The sequence below is a fragment of the Artemia franciscana genome, chromosome 1 (genome assembly GCF_032884065.1).
Source record: "Artemia franciscana chromosome 1, ASM3288406v1, whole genome shotgun sequence".
Lineage (NCBI taxonomy): Eukaryota > Metazoa > Arthropoda > Branchiopoda > Anostraca > Artemiidae > Artemia > Artemia franciscana.
In genome coordinates, this window is record NC_088863.1 from 30,136,122 (window position 1) to 30,154,374 (window position 18,253).

The 18,253-nt window shown below is 35.1% G+C and overlaps 1 protein-coding gene and 1 non-coding gene across 4 annotated transcripts; one reads left to right on the forward strand and one right to left on the reverse strand.

The window, feature by feature from the left end:
• Positions 1-530: 530 nt before the first annotated feature.
• LOC136028290 (tubulin--tyrosine ligase-like protein 12) lies at positions 531-17,640 on the reverse strand. 3 transcript variants are annotated; one of them, XM_065706044.1, is made up of 3 exons: positions 17,571-17,606; positions 10,602-10,711; positions 531-2,495 (listed from the first exon to the last, which is right to left on the reverse strand). In XM_065706044.1, exons 2-3 carry the CDS (start codon positions 10,636-10,638, stop codon positions 607-609), a joined length of 1,926 nt encoding a protein of 641 aa, XP_065562116.1. In that variant the 5' UTR covers positions 10,639-10,711; positions 17,571-17,606; the 3' UTR covers positions 531-606. The 3 variants fall into 3 exon arrangements, with proteins under 3 accessions (XP_065562116.1, XP_065562122.1, XP_065562132.1); XM_065706050.1 differs by lacking the exon at positions 10,602-10,711 and having other exon boundaries at positions 17,571-17,640; XM_065706060.1 differs by lacking the exons at positions 10,602-10,711; positions 17,571-17,606 and adding an exon at positions 5,611-5,674.
• Trnae-uuc (transfer RNA glutamic acid (anticodon UUC)) lies at positions 15,203-15,274 on the forward strand. Its single transcript has one exon. It is a non-coding gene; the product is annotated as a tRNA-Glu (tRNA).
• Positions 17,641-18,253: the final 613 nt, after the last annotated feature.

Below are 18,253 nucleotides of genomic sequence, written 5' to 3' on the forward strand. Positions count from 1 at the left end.
AGAATTTTGATCGGGTGACTTTGGGAAAGAATGAGCGTGGGAGGGGGCCTAGGTGCCCTCCAATTTTTTTGGTCACTTAAAAAGGGCACTAGAACTTTTAATTTCCGTTATAACGAGCCCTCACACGACATTTTAGGACCACTGGGTCAATACGATCACCCATAGGGAAAAAACAAACAAATAAACACGCATCCGTGATCTTTCTTGTGGCAAAAAAATGTAAAATTCCACATTTTTGTAGATAGCAGCTTGAAACTTCTACTGCAGGGTTTTATAATACGCTGAATTTGATGGTGATTTTCGGTAAGATTCTATGACTTTTAAGGGGTGTTTCCCCTTATTTTCTAAAATAGGGCAAATTTTCTTAGGTGGCTCGTAACTTTTGATGGGTAAGTCTAAACTTAATAAAACTTATATATTTAAAATCAGCATGAAAATGCGATTCTTTTGATGTAACTATTTTTAAAAAATTCCGTTTTTTTTAGAGTTTTGGTTACTATTGAACTGTTTGATATTTTAAGTTAGTATCGTTTCGGGGAAGAAAGGAAACAGTTTAATAAGTAAGGTACAACATACAAGTTAAAATAAAAATTAGACAAGTAGACTTTATTTATGATCAAACAGAACGTGCATATTAGCATTCTTGGATTCATCCAAGAACAGTGTAGAAAATATATTGTCATAAAAGTCCGGATAATAATCACACGCCCTTTCACAATCTGGCGAAAAATTAACTTCCAATAACTTTGGCTCTATTATCTTGCAGCCATTGGAATTTTCCCAAGAAAGCATCAGATCTGCAGCATACATTGCTCGAGATTGAGGATTGTGAGCTATACCTATGGGGGGTTCCTTCTCAGTTGCTGCTGTTAACATATCTTTGAGCATATTAATGATCTTTTCTTCAGTTTCTGTCCAAGATATTTCAGGATATTGTTCTTCAATCTGCTGAACAAAGTCATGGCAGTACATTTGACAAAGTTCAGTTTCACCATAATTCATCACAGTGAAGTGTCGCTCATAATCTTCAAGATGGGCCAATTCGAATGGCTTGTTCGAAAATCGGAGCCAGAAACGATTGTAAACAAATGCCTTTAACGGTTTAACACTTCGCAACAGGACTAAATATCTCATGTCAAATTTCACATTTCCAATTTCGGGACGATGAAATAAAACTGGATCATGAACATATTTTTGAGCAATTTTTGGCCCTGAAAAGGGCAAACGAAGAATAAAACTCAAATTATTTGTCACATGAGTATCCAAACTGCGAGCAAGATTAAAAGGTTTGCAGATCCAATGATTATCTATTCCCTTGGATTCTCTTGCCTGGAAATACGCAGCAAACTTTTCTATTTCAGTATTTAAATCAAACGTCGCAGGCAGCCATGACGGATACGTTTTCAATGTTTCCCTGTCACACGTTATGTTATTTGGTGCTTTTCGACGGCAAACCACTCCAAGAAGGTCTTTAACTGTCAAAATGTATTCAAATGGAAATTGATTTATAATACGATTAGGTGTCTGAAGGCTCAACGTCTCAAAATCTTTAAAAGCAGAAACATACCAGCAAATATCTGCACTATTCTCATCTTCAGTAATTTCAAACCTAGGGTCCCTCAAATTTTCTGCAATGAATGGGTACTGGGTATACACTTTCAAAGGCCTGTTTTTACAGATTATTGGGTCAGGGGCGTCACCATATCTTAAGGTTTCGTTTTTCCTTCCAGAAGTGAAGTAGCTTATATCAGGCTCCCTCTGCTGGAGAGAGATAGAAGTGAAGTCAGTTGGCTTCCAAGGTAAAAGTAAAGCTTCTCTATGTATTTCAGATTTAAATGGGCCTTCAATATAGTCACGAGTCGCAACACTGGAGTAAGGAATGTCCTTAATTGGGAAAAGCAAGGAATATGCTGCTTGTTCAGTTATGTAGAAGAAAGGTACAACTCGACAATTTGGTTGATCAGAATGATTAATTCTTGAACCAAATTCATCCATTACATACCAAATAGGGACTTTCTTTTCGGGTTGAATTTCTCCACCAATACTATAGCAAGATGCATATTTCCATACTTGACTCATAACAGCATCTGCTAATTCTTCTGTATTTAGGTCACCTTCAATTTCCATCAATATCCTCATTCTTGTACGAAGAGAGTCAACGTGGATCAACTGATCCCTGGCACTTTCTGGCCTGAATGTCCAAGCATGATCGATGAGATAAATATGACTTGGGTCATTGCACTGAATTCCTTCTTCATCTGTTACCAGAACAGTGAACGACGGATCATTTTTAAGTTTTTCACCCTCTTCATACTCAATTTGCATAAGCCCAAAAACTGCCCCAGCATCAAATATATGTTTCTCAAGCTTGTAAAATAAGGCCTCCCATAGATAAACAGGAACACCTGATGACACCAGCTGCTCCCGGTGCAATGCAACGAACTGTTGATACAGACTGACCCCATTCAAAACTGTCTCGCTGGCCATTTTAAAGCCTGAAAAAAATAAATTTGGAATAGATGATAATAGCTTAATTTCTTTAGAGCACTTCCAAAATTAATTGATAAATTACTATCACGAAAGACTAAGTGAATATTTTTTTAATGTGACTTCAGTAGCTTATCTCACGAGATAATTTTTTCAATGCACGCACAAGTACTTTCGACTTAGTAAAGAATGATGGATCTTTCACGTTTTGAAGTTCTGAAGGGTTCTATTCGATCGTAAATCGAAACTTCTAATGCCATTATTGAAGGCCAAAAGCGACTGCAGTGCTAAAAGTGTAAATTTGGCCCACAAATCCCCCCCCCCAAACAAAAAGATTAATGCGCTAAGTGTCGCTGTATTACTCCATTCAGACTGGTTAAAAGACAGAGATATCCATTTTGCTCACAGGACAAAGATTATAATCATTCAAAAGGACAAAGAAATACACGTCAGCGGTAACATCACCTACACAGGCCAGGGCCATAAATTAAGTAAACTGCAGTTTTTCACATATAGGCTAAAGTAAAAATGGGAAGGGTACATACTGTATACTAGTGTGTACCCTGGGCCAGTGGGACGTCCGCACACAACACAGTTTTGCCAAAAGTTATTTTTTCCCTATTTACTTGGAACTTAAAGGGTGTGTGGCCTAGGCCTAGAGGACCTAATAGCACACAAAGATTCAAAATGAAAGGGGGTTGGATCCATGAAATTTCCAACAGTCTTGAAAATGGCCCTTTTTCGAAAAATCCGAAGCTAGCCATCGAAGTACTATGATGTGGCATACTGTTTGGTTTACAGTCAGAGAGCAAGATAATCCTGGAAGTCTGAAGGCACCTGATCTTTTGATTCCGAAGATACATGGATTCAACATTGAAGAAACTGGGACTTCGAGCACTTGCCTCCTATAAACCCCATACTCCTTTTAAATTTCCGGTAGAAGGTTAGACATGTCGCACCTTGGACACAGAGATTCACAATTTGTTGTGAATCTCCGAGGCACATTTACTAGACCTTTTACCAGTTTTTAACAAAATCACTTTTCAAAATTTAATCAGTGTCGAGGGGAGAGGGAACCTAATACGGGCAAAGAAAGAATCATGTAGCCCTCAAACCATTTTTCAACAATCCCTTGAACATACACTATAAGTTTCAACTTAATGCCCCCCGCCATTCCTTTGATTCCTGCTGATACGCCCTATTTATAGCTAGCATGAACATTGTATGCACTGACTGAGTTCGGCATTACTCTTCAAGGCTATGGCGTGTTATGCAATTCCCATAGGCATACTTATTTGATGTTTAGACCATTTTGAGCAAGATGGCTATTTCAAAATTTTGATCGAATATTTTTGGAGAGAGGGCAGCTAAAGAGGGCATTGGAGGGTTCGGTATTCCTCTCCAAAGCTGTGGAGTGGTTATGCCAAACCCATAGGGATAGTAATTTGACCATTAGACTATTTTCAACCATATGACTATTACAAAATTTTGATCAAATATTTTTGGAGAGAGGGCAGCTAAAGAGGGCATGGGAGAAGAACTGGTAGCCATCCAACCACTTTAAAACATCCACCTTAATATGTCCTGAAAGTTTAAACTTAATACCCTCAGCAGTTCTTAAGATATTAAAGATCCACCATTTTGATAAACTGAGTCTACATAGTGCCTTTTAATTTAGTTTAAGATAACCTCTCAACGTTTTCCAAAGTTTCAGCTTAATAGCCATGGCCTTTTTGGATGCACCCAAAATCAAAATTTTCTCCTTTTCCTAATGGTAAATCCAGCATGAAAAAAATGGATGAACTACATAATTTACAATTCTTACCCTGGGGCTACGGGGGCATGGCATCCCTGGAGGCACAGCTATTAGATTTTTTGACTATTTTGAACAAAATGACAATTACAATATTGTTACCATTGTTACGGAGGGGGCAAGGAGAAGCGAGAGGCTGGTTACCCTCCAGTCAATCTTCAACTACCTCTCTATATACATTGAAAGTTTCAACCTAATACCATGAGCCTTTGCTTAGATATTCCTGATATTCTATTTTCACAACCAGCAAGGACACAAGGACACAGAGTGATTTTACTGTATTTGGCGTCCCTCTCAACATTTCTTGAAAGATTCACCTTGATATTCTAAGCCTTTTTGGATAATTCGGGGTTAAACATGTCCTTATTTCTTAATAAAAAAAACCTTATATCTTAACACTTGGCAACTTGCATAGTTTATACCTCTTGCCCCGAGGGCTCGAAGAGAGGTTGTCCCCCTTGAGGAATGGTTATTTGACCTTTGGACTATTCGATTTGTCATTTCGATCGGTTGAATTGGGGAAAAAACGATTTGGGGGAATGGTTGCCCTCCAATGACTTTGACTCTTCAAATGGGCACTAGAACTTTAAATTTACAATCGAATAAGCCCTCTCCAAAGTTTATAAAGCCACCACTTCCACACAAAGTGCACCTGGGAAAAAATCAACAAATAATAATCCATATAAACCTTATGGCTCTTTACTATAGGCAATGCTATAGCACTGCCTATAATTTTCCGTAAGATGAATGTTCTGTGGATTTTCCTATAATTTGCTGGTTTAGTTCTTTAAAGTACCCAATTGGAATATATTTCCCTTATCTATCTTAATTCTAGAAAAATTCAGGGAAAATAGTGTTTCTTTCACTGATTCATTTTTTTAAGATTTAATGATCGATGTAAAAATTTCAAATATTCTTACTGCTTTATTTTGACGCATCTGTAAGGGTTTTACATGCATCGAAAAAAGTATTTAAATGCATGATTTTACAGTAACCTAAATGAGGTGCATAGGAAAAATGATCAATTATTTTTAACTGAAAATCAAATAATGTGTTTTAAAAGATGCATAGACTAAAAATTTTGTCGAAGTTTTACAGGTAAATGGTCAATATGAATTCAAAACGATAGAAGTGGATTAACAAAAGCCTCTAAATTGCGATAGGATTTGATCCTTCATATCTCATACGGACAAACTTTAGATCATGGATGGAATCTTTTGACTGACATGTTTTGAGTAATCGGAATTATAAAATCAATTTCGTAGAATTTGGTACAGGAGACATATACTGGATAATAACTGGAAACAAACCATTAGTTAACCAAACTTGTAGCTACCATCAAATTTTGAGTCAGCGTATACGTGTTCTTTGCCTTGAAAGTCAGCTACAACAAAAAGAACATATAAAGATTATTTTAGTACATCGATGAAATAAGACACGTTTATATACAATGTCCGAAAACTGCGGGCGAGAGGGGCTTTGACCCCATAGAATACCAAATATACATATTTTGAATTAATGTGATTTAAAATCTTCGCCCCCATTAACCCTCATTTTATCGGAAAAGTTTATACAAAAATCATTGCAAAAAATCAGGAGCCAAGCAAAAATTTTGAGTGAATATTCAAATTTTCCCTCTCTTAACCTAGGTACTCGTAAAACTAGGTGAAGTTTAAATTGTTATCCAGCATTTAGTCCTTAAGCACAAAAAGTTAAAAGACTTTACAAATATGTCTAAGTTTAACGAATAATAGAACTAGGTCCATTGAAAATGATATATATTACCTTTTTTAAATATTTTCCCCGAAAAGTTAAAAAAAGCAAAGAGGTATTAAAAGCTGAAACAAGAAGGAATAAAGAAATATACTGTAGTAAGATAAAACTAAAACGAACAGAAATGTTGTTTATTTTTATAGGTGTATGTTTCAGATGTTTGAGTTGGCCAAACAAACCAAAGGTTCTCTGGCTTTTATTTTCTTGTAAATTTGTGCGTACATAAAATGATACTCTTGGGGAAAAATTAGCATGAATTACTAAGTCGGACTTAAAATAACAGATATTATCATGAATGATCAAGTGAATACGGATAGAAATTATTTTTAATTAGTTCAACTTAAAACCAACAAAAATTACCACAAATATGTGAAAGACCACCACCTCCTCCAATCCCCCAAAAGGCTACACTGTCGTTTGTGTCTTATTGAAAACTATACATATTTCGAAAAAATAACGACGAAGACCACACTGCCTTTCCATCAGAAACAATTCTTTTCGCAAGACAGTGGAAATCTAGTTTGAATGAATATTTCGGCCCTAAGTATAAGGGCCGTCTGAATTCTGGTAAAGATAAAACCCCAGGTATTCGCCAAAGAGGAGTCTATAAAATACCATGCAACTTTGGCAAATACTATGTAAGTAGAACTCACCATAATTTAGAGAAACGTCTACAGCAGCATAAAGATGATATTACCAAAGCTCTAAATTCTAATATTACTTCTGTTTCTTTTGATTCTGCTTTAAGCAGCCATGTACTTGAATATCCTAGCCACAAAATACTTTTTGAAGAATCCGCCCTTATTAGCAATGACCTAGGTATAAAGCAGGTAGTTCGAGAAGCAATTGAAATCGGATTTAAGATTAATAATAATATTTCCTTAAATAGGGACTTGGGAGAACATTCACTAAATGTTCTATACACAAATTGAATTAAAAAGATCTTACAAAACATTTAAACAAACCATTAGATATTAACACAGAACTAGTCACAAATAGACCCTTGAGGTCAGCTGCCAAAAAAGCAAGATTAGCACTAAAAACGTGTTTTTAATTATTCTTTTTTTTCATTTCAATGAATTGTCTTGTTTCATCTCACTTTATTTATCAGCCCTGGTTGAACTTCGCTGAAGTAAGGATACTGGGAATATTTAAAAAAAAATTATTTTAGTTCTATTGGTCGCATGCTGGTGTAAGTTTTTCTTCTTCTAAAAATTTATGTTTTGCTAAATTAATATATCAATAAAAATATATCAATTCAAATTAGATTTCCACTATCTTGCCAAAAAAAGCCCCTATTGTTCTTCTTGTTTTGATGTTTGTATATTTCGAATACTGTGGTATTTGCTGGTTTTGATATCAACAACAACAACAAAATCCTAATACTTATAAAATCTACAAAAAAGAAAGCAAAACAATTTCGCAGAACAAATACATTTATCACGTTCAATTTACTTTTATTACTTTCCGAAAAGATTTTTTTTTTCAAAGATTTCATTCACTCAGATGTATAGGAGAATTGATGCCTACACAAAACTTCGTACATGAAAATTGGCAATTTGCTAAGCAGTCTGTAACTTGCTAAAAAAAAATTCTAAGTAAGCTGAATTAATGCTTAGGATTAGCAAATCAATAAATGTTTCACAACTGATTTTGCATAAATTAGATAGGGGCTCATTTGAAAATAAGAAAGCACTGATGAAAATTAATTGCATATTACATGATGCAGTTAGACGTATTCTTTAAATTATAATTATCTACATGTATGTGTGCAGTGCTTTACGAAGTACTTTTGCTTTTTACTTCAGTACAAATACTAAGTACTCCAGAGAATTTTTACTTAAGCTTAAGTAACAAGTATTCCTCCAAAATTTTACTTAAATAATAAGTATTTTTTAGACTACTTGACATGGGCATAGGCAGCATCTCGTCTAGGGGGAAGGGCAGCCGATTCTGTGATGGGGGGGGGTATAAATGCTTCCCAAGGTCCTTTGAGTATAGGTCTTTAGAAACTCGTCATTCTATTATTTTATTTAAGAATTAACTACGCTTCTTGACTACTAAGGTCCCTGCGTCGGCCCTGTAGTGCATTCCTGCAGCGTGATTCAATCTCTGGGTCCCGTATTACCAAGCTAAGGTCAAATCCACTGCGCCACCACAGGACAACTTGTCATTCTATATTAAGCTAAAACTTTAAATTTAAACTTTTAACTTTTCTATGTCCTACTTTTCCCGCAATACTATAGTATAACAGACCCACTATCCTACTTCGAATTTCCAGAAAACATAAACATCATAAAAGTGATTTTACACAAATCACCTTACAGTTAGATAACAGCTTCTTGCTTTATGATTAGTACTTTATCCCCGATTTTCTTAAATTATCAATGTTTCATTAAAAAAAAAAACACACACACATGTAATTCATGAAAATCCTTTCCCTCCTGCTTAATACTTTTACCCAAAAACATCAGAATGGATCACATTTTATTGTGATTGAATCTGGAATTTTGTTTAATTTTGTCTGAGGGCCTACGCCTATTATGAATACTAGAAGAGCCGTAACTTCATGTTGTATTCTCTTATTACTTGCCTGTCTTTTGGCAGCGTTCGAGGCGCGCCATTTTTACCCCTTCGCTGTTAGCATTTTTTCATCCTGCAGGATGTCAAACTCCCACATTCGGCCACATTACCCGGGGTAGGTCCGGTATTCCGTACTAAGGTGTCCGAAAGTGAGCTATGCTTGTAAAAGCTGTGTAAACAGCATATTTTAAGGTTGAAGGCAAGCCCAAAACCCAAACTCGATTAATTCATGTGTTGTTTCATCCTGTCAGACCAGTAGGTGAACTAAAATTCATTTTTTTTTTATTTTATTTAAAATAAAATGCTTAAAAAGTAACACAGAAGAGAAAAGAAATAACGGTGGCTGGGAACCAGAAGAAAAGAAAACAGCAGTTTTTTCTGTCTTGGGTGACTAAAAGTCAGTCAGATTCTCTGAATGTGCCATGGGTGTCCCTGGAGGAACGCTGCAAGACTACATAAAAAAAAAAGGTTGAGAAGCTGAATATCCTTTTACAAAGTCTGAACCTGAGTTTCTTTCCACCCTTTTACAACACATGATAAATATTTACAGAAGAACAAGAAAAAGGACCAAAAACTTACTTGAAAACGGTAGCAGATATGCTTTTCGACTGTACTCCCCTAGAAGCAAGTAAATTTGCATATACTTATGCCATTATTAAGAGTATAAAAGTACCGGGTAACGGGAAACGCAAAGGTAGTAGAGACCGTGGAGTAATTACAGGTAAAGACTGGTACCAAGGTTTCATGAATCGCCTTAACTCTTTCAATGAGAACGCCAGAAGGTAAAAGGTTATGACGGACAATGCTTTCAACCGTCACTTTGTAGGAGCTTTCTTTAACAACCAGGAGCGAGGTCTAGATAAAAACATGTTCAGACCACAAGACATTTGGAAGGTTGACGAACCGGTCTGAAAAGATCCACAAACCAAGATCATTGCACATCGTGGGCAGAAGTAAGTAAGAAAGGTAACATCACCAGAATGAGGTCAGTTGACCACTATCTGTGCTGGTGTTAATGCATTGGCAATACATTCCCTCCTCTACTTATTTCCCCAGGAAAACAGTATTCGGAAGTTTTACTCAAGGGAGATTTACCAGGAACCATCATGATCGGCTTAGAAAATGCTTCTGGCTGGATGACTTGCCTCTCATTCTTTGCTTTACTTGCGCTATTTTATCAGTTACGTCAAACCCTCCAAACAGTCATCTATGCTTCTGAAAATAGATGACCAGATCAGCCGATACACCACTGAATTGCTTGATCTAGCTAAAATAATGGTGATGTATTTTTAACTACCCCTAATCACACTACTCACAGACTACAGCCTCTAGAAAGGACAGTCATAGTGCCCCTTGAGGCCTACGACACCAGGAAGCCTTAAGTTTTACGAATGTCCATAAATACAAAACTGTATCAGTGTATAACATTGCTGAGCTGCTCGGGAAAGCATATCCAAAGGCTTTCACTCCTGAAAATATAATTAGTGGGATCAGAACAAGTGGGGTCTACCCCACTAACTGAGATGTCTTCAAGGATCATGAGTTCCTCTAATCATTTGTCTCAGACAGAATGCCTACCACATCTAGTGAAGCACTTATAAGGTAAGTTTCTATGCTCAGCACAAGTCCTGTGCGACATTCAGACTCCTTCTTTAACATATACCCAAAAAACAGACAGAGCACAGGTTCTGTCTCTATATGAGAAGTAAAGACAAGCAGATGATTTGTTAAAAGAGATCATCCATGCAAGCCCCTTTCCAAAAGAGTTCACCACAAAAATCAATAGGAAAAAATTGAAAAATTCAGAAATGCTCACTGAATCCCCTGTGAAAGAACGTATTACTTCAGGGATAAAAGCTGTATCTGCCAAGAAAGTCCCAGTCCTGGAAAGGAAGGAAGTCAGAGAAGGGAAAAGACTAAATGTCAAAAGGTTTGTTTCTCGTACCTGGAGTTGGAGTGACAATTCCCACGTAGATGAACATGTATACAACAACTCTTCAGACTCCAGTATGGACGTTGAAGACGAGCCCCGTACCAGTAAGTTCCAATTTGACACTGAGAAAGTCAAGGCTAGAGATTACATTCTGGTTGAGCTGAAGAGCAAGAAAAGGAATCCCATTCACCATATTATCATTATCAAAAAATTAGCAACTGAATAATTTGTTCATTCACTGCTCTCAGCCGAATAACATCGTTTTCGTGCAAGCCCGTTGAGATATATGTGTAATTATACACCTGTTGCCACGTAATAAACTAATTACTATTATAAAGGATAAAAAAGGATTTATGAAGGATATTATTATTATAAAGGATATTATAATTGTAATTTATTAAGGATAAAAAAGGATTAAGATCCTCTCAGTTCATTCAATGCTCCCAGCCAAACAGCATCGTTTTCGTGCAAGCCCGTTGAGATATATGTGTAATTATACACCTGTTGCCACGTAATAAACTAATTGCTATTATAAAGGATAAAAAATTATTTGTGAAGGATATTATTATTATAAAGGATATTATAATTGTAATTTATTAAGGATAAAAAAGGATTAAGATCCTCTCAGTTCATTCAATGCTCCCAGCCGAACAGCATCGTTTTCGTGCAAGCCCGTTGAGATATATGTGTAATTATACACCTGTTGCCACGTAATAAACTAATTGCTATTATAAAGGATAAAAAATTATTTGTGAAGGATATTATTATTATAAAGGATATTATAATTGTAATTTATTAAGGATAAAAAAGGATTAAGATCCTCTCAGTTCATCCAATGCTCCCAGCCGAACAGCATCGTTTTCGTGCGAGCCCGTTGAAATACAAGTAAATTATACACCTGTTATACCGTAATAAACTAATTGCTATTAGTGTGATTGTCTCCTTGGCTGGTGTTTGCTAATTTGTTCTAACAACTTAAATGGGGAAAACTAAGAAAAGACACGGATTTAGAATCCACTGATAATGCGACGATACATAAATCAATTTAAAAACTCATAACGAATTTTCAGCAGATATTATCAACTGTGACAAGCAACCAAGCTGAAATATAAGGACTGAGAATTGAAATGTCAGAAATCAGAGGTGAGATAAGTAAGCTATCATCCAGGATTGGAAAGTTCCAAAAAAGTTCATGATGACGCAATCACTAAGCTACAGAATGATGTTAAGGACATCCAGATATCAACAGACCAGTCCTATGGCAACCCCAGCCTTGGCCCCCTAAAAAATAAAGTACCGAGCTTAGAAAATGCTGACCAAGAGAGTAACATCATAGCCTGGAACCTAAGGGGTTCGTCGAAAGAAGAGGGCGTGGAAAAAATTGGTGAACTATTGCGGAAATTACATATTCAACGTGAATTCCTAGTCGGCGAATTAAATGAAAAATTCACTAAAATCCGACTCGACAACTGTAAGGATAAGTTTCCGATTCTGCAAGCAAACAAACTACTTCGCGATCGAGCTTTTAGGGAAAAAGCCTGCATGCATGATTGTCCAATATTCTCTAAGGTACATTTATCCGATGATCTCAATAAGTCTGTCCGAGATATCCGCTCATCCCTCCCGCAGAAGAAAAGTGACCTTAAACAGAATGGATTTCAGGCCTGGATTCCTCCAGTAGTCCCACCAATTCTATGCTAAATCGGTGAAGTTGGAGAGAAGAAAAAGATGGATTGATTCCAAGTCTAAACAAATTTGACTTTTTTCTTTGTGAAGTCAATTAACGTCATTTAACTGAAAAGTAAATATTTAACTCTTTTTTAGTCTCAAATAAATCATACCTCAAATAAATATTTGTTTTCTCATGAAATAGTTCATAAAAACCCAAATGTGAGGAGAGTATCTTTTTGGACTGTCGTGGATGGAGGAGCAGGCAAGGTGCAACTGAATTTTTTTTTATTTGAATCAGGTACAGATATTCTTGGAGTTTGTGAAACATTTTTAGATGAAAATTCGGCAAATGAAATTAATATTAGCGATTTGCAATTTTTCATGTAAGCAGAACTCGATAAAAGCAAGGTGGTTTAGCAATACTAGTTAAAAATTATATCTCGGCACGGATGAAACAAGAATTTCTATATCTGAATGCTCAGATGATTTTTTAAAGCTGTATTGTTGAATTTTTTTTATCAAATAATGATAAATTTTTTATTGCTGTAATTTATCATCCTCCCTCATCTAGCATCGCAGATTTTATTGACGAATTTCAAAATATGTTAAGTGTAATCAAGTTTTTGAATACCATTTTTTATCCTTTGGACTTCAATATTGACAGGCAATGACGGGATGCCTCCCATCATTGCCTCTATCAATCCATGCCTCTCCATCAATTCTTGATGGGATGCCTCCCATCAAGCCAGCAAGGATTTGACTGACATGCCCTTCAGTTTAGAATATAACCTTTCTCATGGTATGAACCCAGTATGTTTTATTCCGACACGAATAACAAATTCTTCTTTTTCTCTGACTGATAACATTTTTGCACCTTATCCATGTGAGGCTACATTCGTGGTTATGGAAGATACATCTGATCTGATCATTGTATTTTAATGTCTGATTTCAAAGCGCAAAATATATTCAATAAAGAAAATCAAATGAAGAGGAGAAATTTTTCATAATTAAATAGGAATGAACTGAGATCTAATCTTAGCGATGTAGATTTGAGTAAAGTTACTAATGGGAATGACCCAAATACATCCTTAGATGTACTTTATTGAATTTTGATTGAAAACCTGTACCTTCATTGCCCATTGAAACCCATACCGGAAAAGAATCTCACCCAAAAGAGGTAAGAAGATTGTTTACATACAGTGTTGGTTATTGGGAAGTATACAGACGTTTTCAGGAGGGATATTTTCTGGTAGGGGTCGGGGGGAGACGTTTATGTGGAAGGATCTATCCAAGGAGGTTAATTTCACGGGGGAAGAGATTTTGCCAGATATCCCAGCAGTATTTAAAAAGCGATCAGAAATTCAATAAAAAACAAGTTTTTTTAGACTAAAAGTGAGGAGCAGCATTAAAACTTAAAATGAACAGAAATTATTACGTATATGAGGGGGTTCACCCCCTTGTCAATACCTCGCTCTTGACACTAAACTTTTTTAAATACTTTCAAAAGAGCTATTTATTCTAATTAAACAGCCTTTGTGATTCAGGGGTCATTCTTAAATAATTAGAACAAAATTCGAACTTTTGCGTAAAGACCGAGGTATTGACAAGGGGTGAACCGCCTCATATACGTAATAATTTATGTTCGTTTTAAATTTTAATGTTGCTCCTTACTTTCAGCTGCAAAAACTTTTTTTATTTAATTAGATAGCAGATTCCTCATATTTCTTTGAAAAACCATATTTCAAAAATAGTTCTTTGTCTGGACGTTGGGATTGATGAATAATAGATATTAGTATTAATTTTGTTGTGGTATTCTCGCGCTGGGGTGACCTCCTCTGTTATCTACTACCTTGTATGTTTTTTGTTCTTTTTTTGTTATTTTGGCATTTTCTTACCTCTGTTTTATGGCCGACACATCGAGACCTGCTCCCCGTCGTCCTGTTTAGAAAATTATTTAACATTAATTTGTCAATAAAAGATCTTGTCGTGTCTTGAAGAACTCAAGGTCCATTTTCTGAAGGACACCAGAGCAAGAGACTTGGCGCTAACTGACAAGATGGAGAGTGTCTTAAAAAGTTAAAATGGAACTGCTACCATTGACGACTCTCTTTGGGGGAATTAGGGGACGGGGTTCAGTACTTTGGCGACTGTGGTGCTTCTGGACGTGCTAGGACGATGGAAATCGGTAGGCATTTCCAGAAGCTGCACAAATTGACTTGATAAAGTCGTTTTCCCCGATTAGATCATCTGGAGGGGGGCTGAAGGTTGAGGAAAAAGCAGAAAAATGAGGTATTTATAACTTACAAGTGGGTGATCGGATCTTAATGAATTTTGATATTTAGAGGGACCTCGTGACTCAGAGCTCTAATTTTAAATCCCGATCGGCATTAAACCTCCGATTTTCCTTTTAAATCAATCTATTGATTCTTCGAATTTTGCTAGAGCTCATACCATATGAGCTCTTGGCTCGTCCGCCCTCGTCACAAGTGCCATTTGAGCTCTTAGCTCTTGTTTTTTGACTAATGAATGACTTTGCGTTTCCGATTTTGTTGTTTTTGTCATCGTTAAGCCAGTTTTTGTTGTTGTGCTATTTTAATAATTATTATTTTTATGGTTTTTTTTACTGCAAAATGCAAATTCGGTCCTTCGAGGCTTGTGATAGTCATTTTTTTAAAACTAAATATCTTGTCTTACGTTTTACTTCTTGCTTTCTCTGTTTGTTGGAAAAAAACTGAGATGCTTATTTTGACACCTTCCTCTCATCCGATTTGGCTCAAAATTTGCACATAAATTTGTTATAACATTTGAATATTTGCAATATAGGAATATTCTAACATTTCAATATTCCGACACATTTGAATCTCAAAAATAATTATCCTACAATTTAGTAGGACCAAATATTTTTTAAGAAAAATTGTAAGATCATATATTTCAGTTTTCAATCCCATATGGTCTAGTGGCTAGGATAGCTGGCTTTCACCCAGCAGGCCCGGGTTCGATTCCCGGTATGGGAAATATTTTTCAGACAAAAGAATTCAGAAAGCACAGAATATATTTTACCCTTATCTGAATTAAAAAGCCCCTCATGGTGTATCCAGATATCCATGAAAATTTCCAGATGCAAACTGGAATTGTAATTGTTGGAACTGGAATTGTTATGTAATTTTCCTATGGCCCATGGTCTTTTTCTGGAATTAATTATTAAAAAAAATATATATATAGTAAGTATTGAAGAACTAAGTAGGCACAATTTAAGACCAAAAAGAGTTAAATAGATACTTTATAAAGAAAAAATTTAAAAACAGATTTTACAAATAGACTAAAAAGGGGGACTAGCATGATATCACTCCTGCATAGCATTATGGATTTTATTTATGTCTTTTTGTTGGTATTTTTCTCCCCTGCTCCTTCCTGGTCATGGAGCTTTATGGAGAAGATTATGTTACACTTGATTTTTATTGTAAATTCATTGATAGTTTGAAGTACAGAAGATTTCAAATTGGTTTTCTATCCATTTGATAGGGTTATAAGGATCCAACCAATATGAACCTCATTTCCATGACCATTGGTCAGTAGGGGAGAACAAGGCATACAACCATTAATAAAGATGGCAACACCACCTCCTGTACAGAAACTCTTAGCTTCCTTTGTTTTTACCTTTTTAATTCATTTCAAGTAATTTTTCAACAACATTCCATAGTAACTTACTCAGGTAAAACAAAATGCCATTGAGCTGAGATTAGAGAACTCTGTTTGAAAAAAACAAAAAACAAAAAAAAAACCTATGACACATCTAAAAATTCTTATAATGGAGAAATTTATTATTATGACTATATCTGGGACTACCAGAGAGAGTGGGATGCAATAAAATTCTACTTCAAAGAAGTAACTTTTTAGATTGCTTTAGTGGCCAGAAATGTCAATGTACCAATTTTAAGAAAAAAACTATGTAGCTGTTTTTGAGGCTGGGCCCTGACACTTGGCATGCAGCATGTTTATATATATTGATTCTTATCATAAGTAACAATGTCCAACTGAATCACCTTTGTTTGCTACAGGAATACATGTAACAGTGAACCAGGTATTTCTTTGTTCTTCACTTTTGTTTTTGGCTTGTAATTGTTGCTAATGCAAGTAATTCTAAATTTATATCTCTTTGTTCTTCATTTTTGTTTATAATTAACTTAGACATTTTTTAATACCCTTTACCTTAGCTGCTCAGATTTGTCTTGTCATATTTGTTCCCTTTGTAATGTTGCATGCATCATAGATATAAAAAACAATACAATCAATCCCAGGCAGGTGGAGGGAATAATACAATTTATTCTCCTAAGCATGCTCATATATATCATAAATGTCATATATTAATCATATGATTTTTTTCCAAAATTAAAGCTATAAACAAATTTTCTCAAATTTATGATCTGTGTAAATCCTTTTTGCTGGCCAAAAAATCTAACAATGCTACCTAAGCTGACCTGGATGGTGGTTGGGGATTTTAAATTATGATATAGGTCTATATAAGCTCCTTCACATAAAGAAATATGGTAAGAAAACTATCCTTACTTTATAGTAATCATAGCTAACACATTTTGCACAGGGAGAACCTTTATCTTCACTTCTTTCATTGTTTGACACTTTTTCTGCCATATTTCTATATTCTTTGTGTCTATATCTTCACTTCTTTTGTTGTTTTATACTTTTTCTATCATATTTCTAAATTTTTTGTGTCTATTCTCTAAGTCATTAGAAATTGCTGAAACAAGTGACCAGCTGCTGTCTAACCTAAACAAATTTCTCTTTTTTCTATTAACAATGTGATGTGAGAAATAATTAGATGGTAGCCTACTGATGGTGTTTTGTATTTGAAAATGGAGAAAATTTTTATCAAATCCATGCTTATTTTTCAGGAATTTGTTAAAAAAAAACTGTACAGCAATGAAAGAAGTGAAGATAAAGGTTCTCCCCATGCAAAGTGTTTAACTATGTTTATTCTGCATATCCTGAACTGAAAATTATTTTATTAAAATAGGCCTATATCGTTATGTGAAGGGGCTTATTTAGGCTTGAACATAATTAAGTATTTGGGGCTAATGTGAAGTAATATGATTTTAGGAATTAGATAAATAGGCCTCAGCATTTAAGCTTGGCTATGACTGTTTTAAATTGTTCCCTTCAAATAGTCCCCGGTCCTTAACTATTACCAATAATATTTAAATTTTGATCATTGACCAGCCTTTCTTTTTCCTAGCTTAGTCATACGCATGAGGCTATCCTAGCCTATCACCTTGACCTACACCATAGACCTACCTCGGAAAATTGTAATGTGCTTTCAAATTTGAATTATAAGTTTGCAAGAGCCATCTAGTAATATTAAATAATGAAAAATGCCAGTCATCAGGGTAGGCTAATTTGGCATATTCAGTCAGCCAGAATGATTTTGCAATATTTGTGATCTTCAATCTATAAAACGCTAGTACAGAATAGGAAAGAATTTTCCATTAAAATAGAATTTACGAATTAAAGCAGTGGATTTGCAGAATCAACAGACGATCACGGATCATGGTGCTTACAAATAAGATGGTGTTAATGTATATATATATATATATATATATATATATATATATATATATATATATATATATATATATATATATATATATATATATATATATATATATATATATATATATATATATATATATATATATATATATATATATATATATATATATATATATATATATATATACGTGTTGCAAAATGACTCGTTATAATCGATATTTTAATTGGTTTGAAGCTTTAATTTTCGTTTGGAGCTTCAAACCTATCCAACCAGCTAAGGTAAAGGGTATTGAGAAATGTCTGAATGATAAACGACTATGAAGAGCAAAGAAACTTACAGTTAGAACACTTGCGACAACGACAGTTACAACGAGCCAAAATTGAAAACCAAGAGCAAACAATTATCTGGCTTAAAGACAAGCGACAGC

What these genes read in the sequence shown, in the direction of transcription:
- LOC136028290 (XM_065706044.1), bottom strand. Translation starts at nt 10,638, where the DNA reads ATGTTCATCTACGTGGGAATTGTCACTCCAACTCCAG. An exon ending in AATTGTCACTCCAACTCCAG is followed by an intron (nt 2,496 to 10,601) that starts GTACGAGAAACA and finishes TATTTTTTTCAG; the next exon opens with GCTTTAAAATGGCCAGCGAG.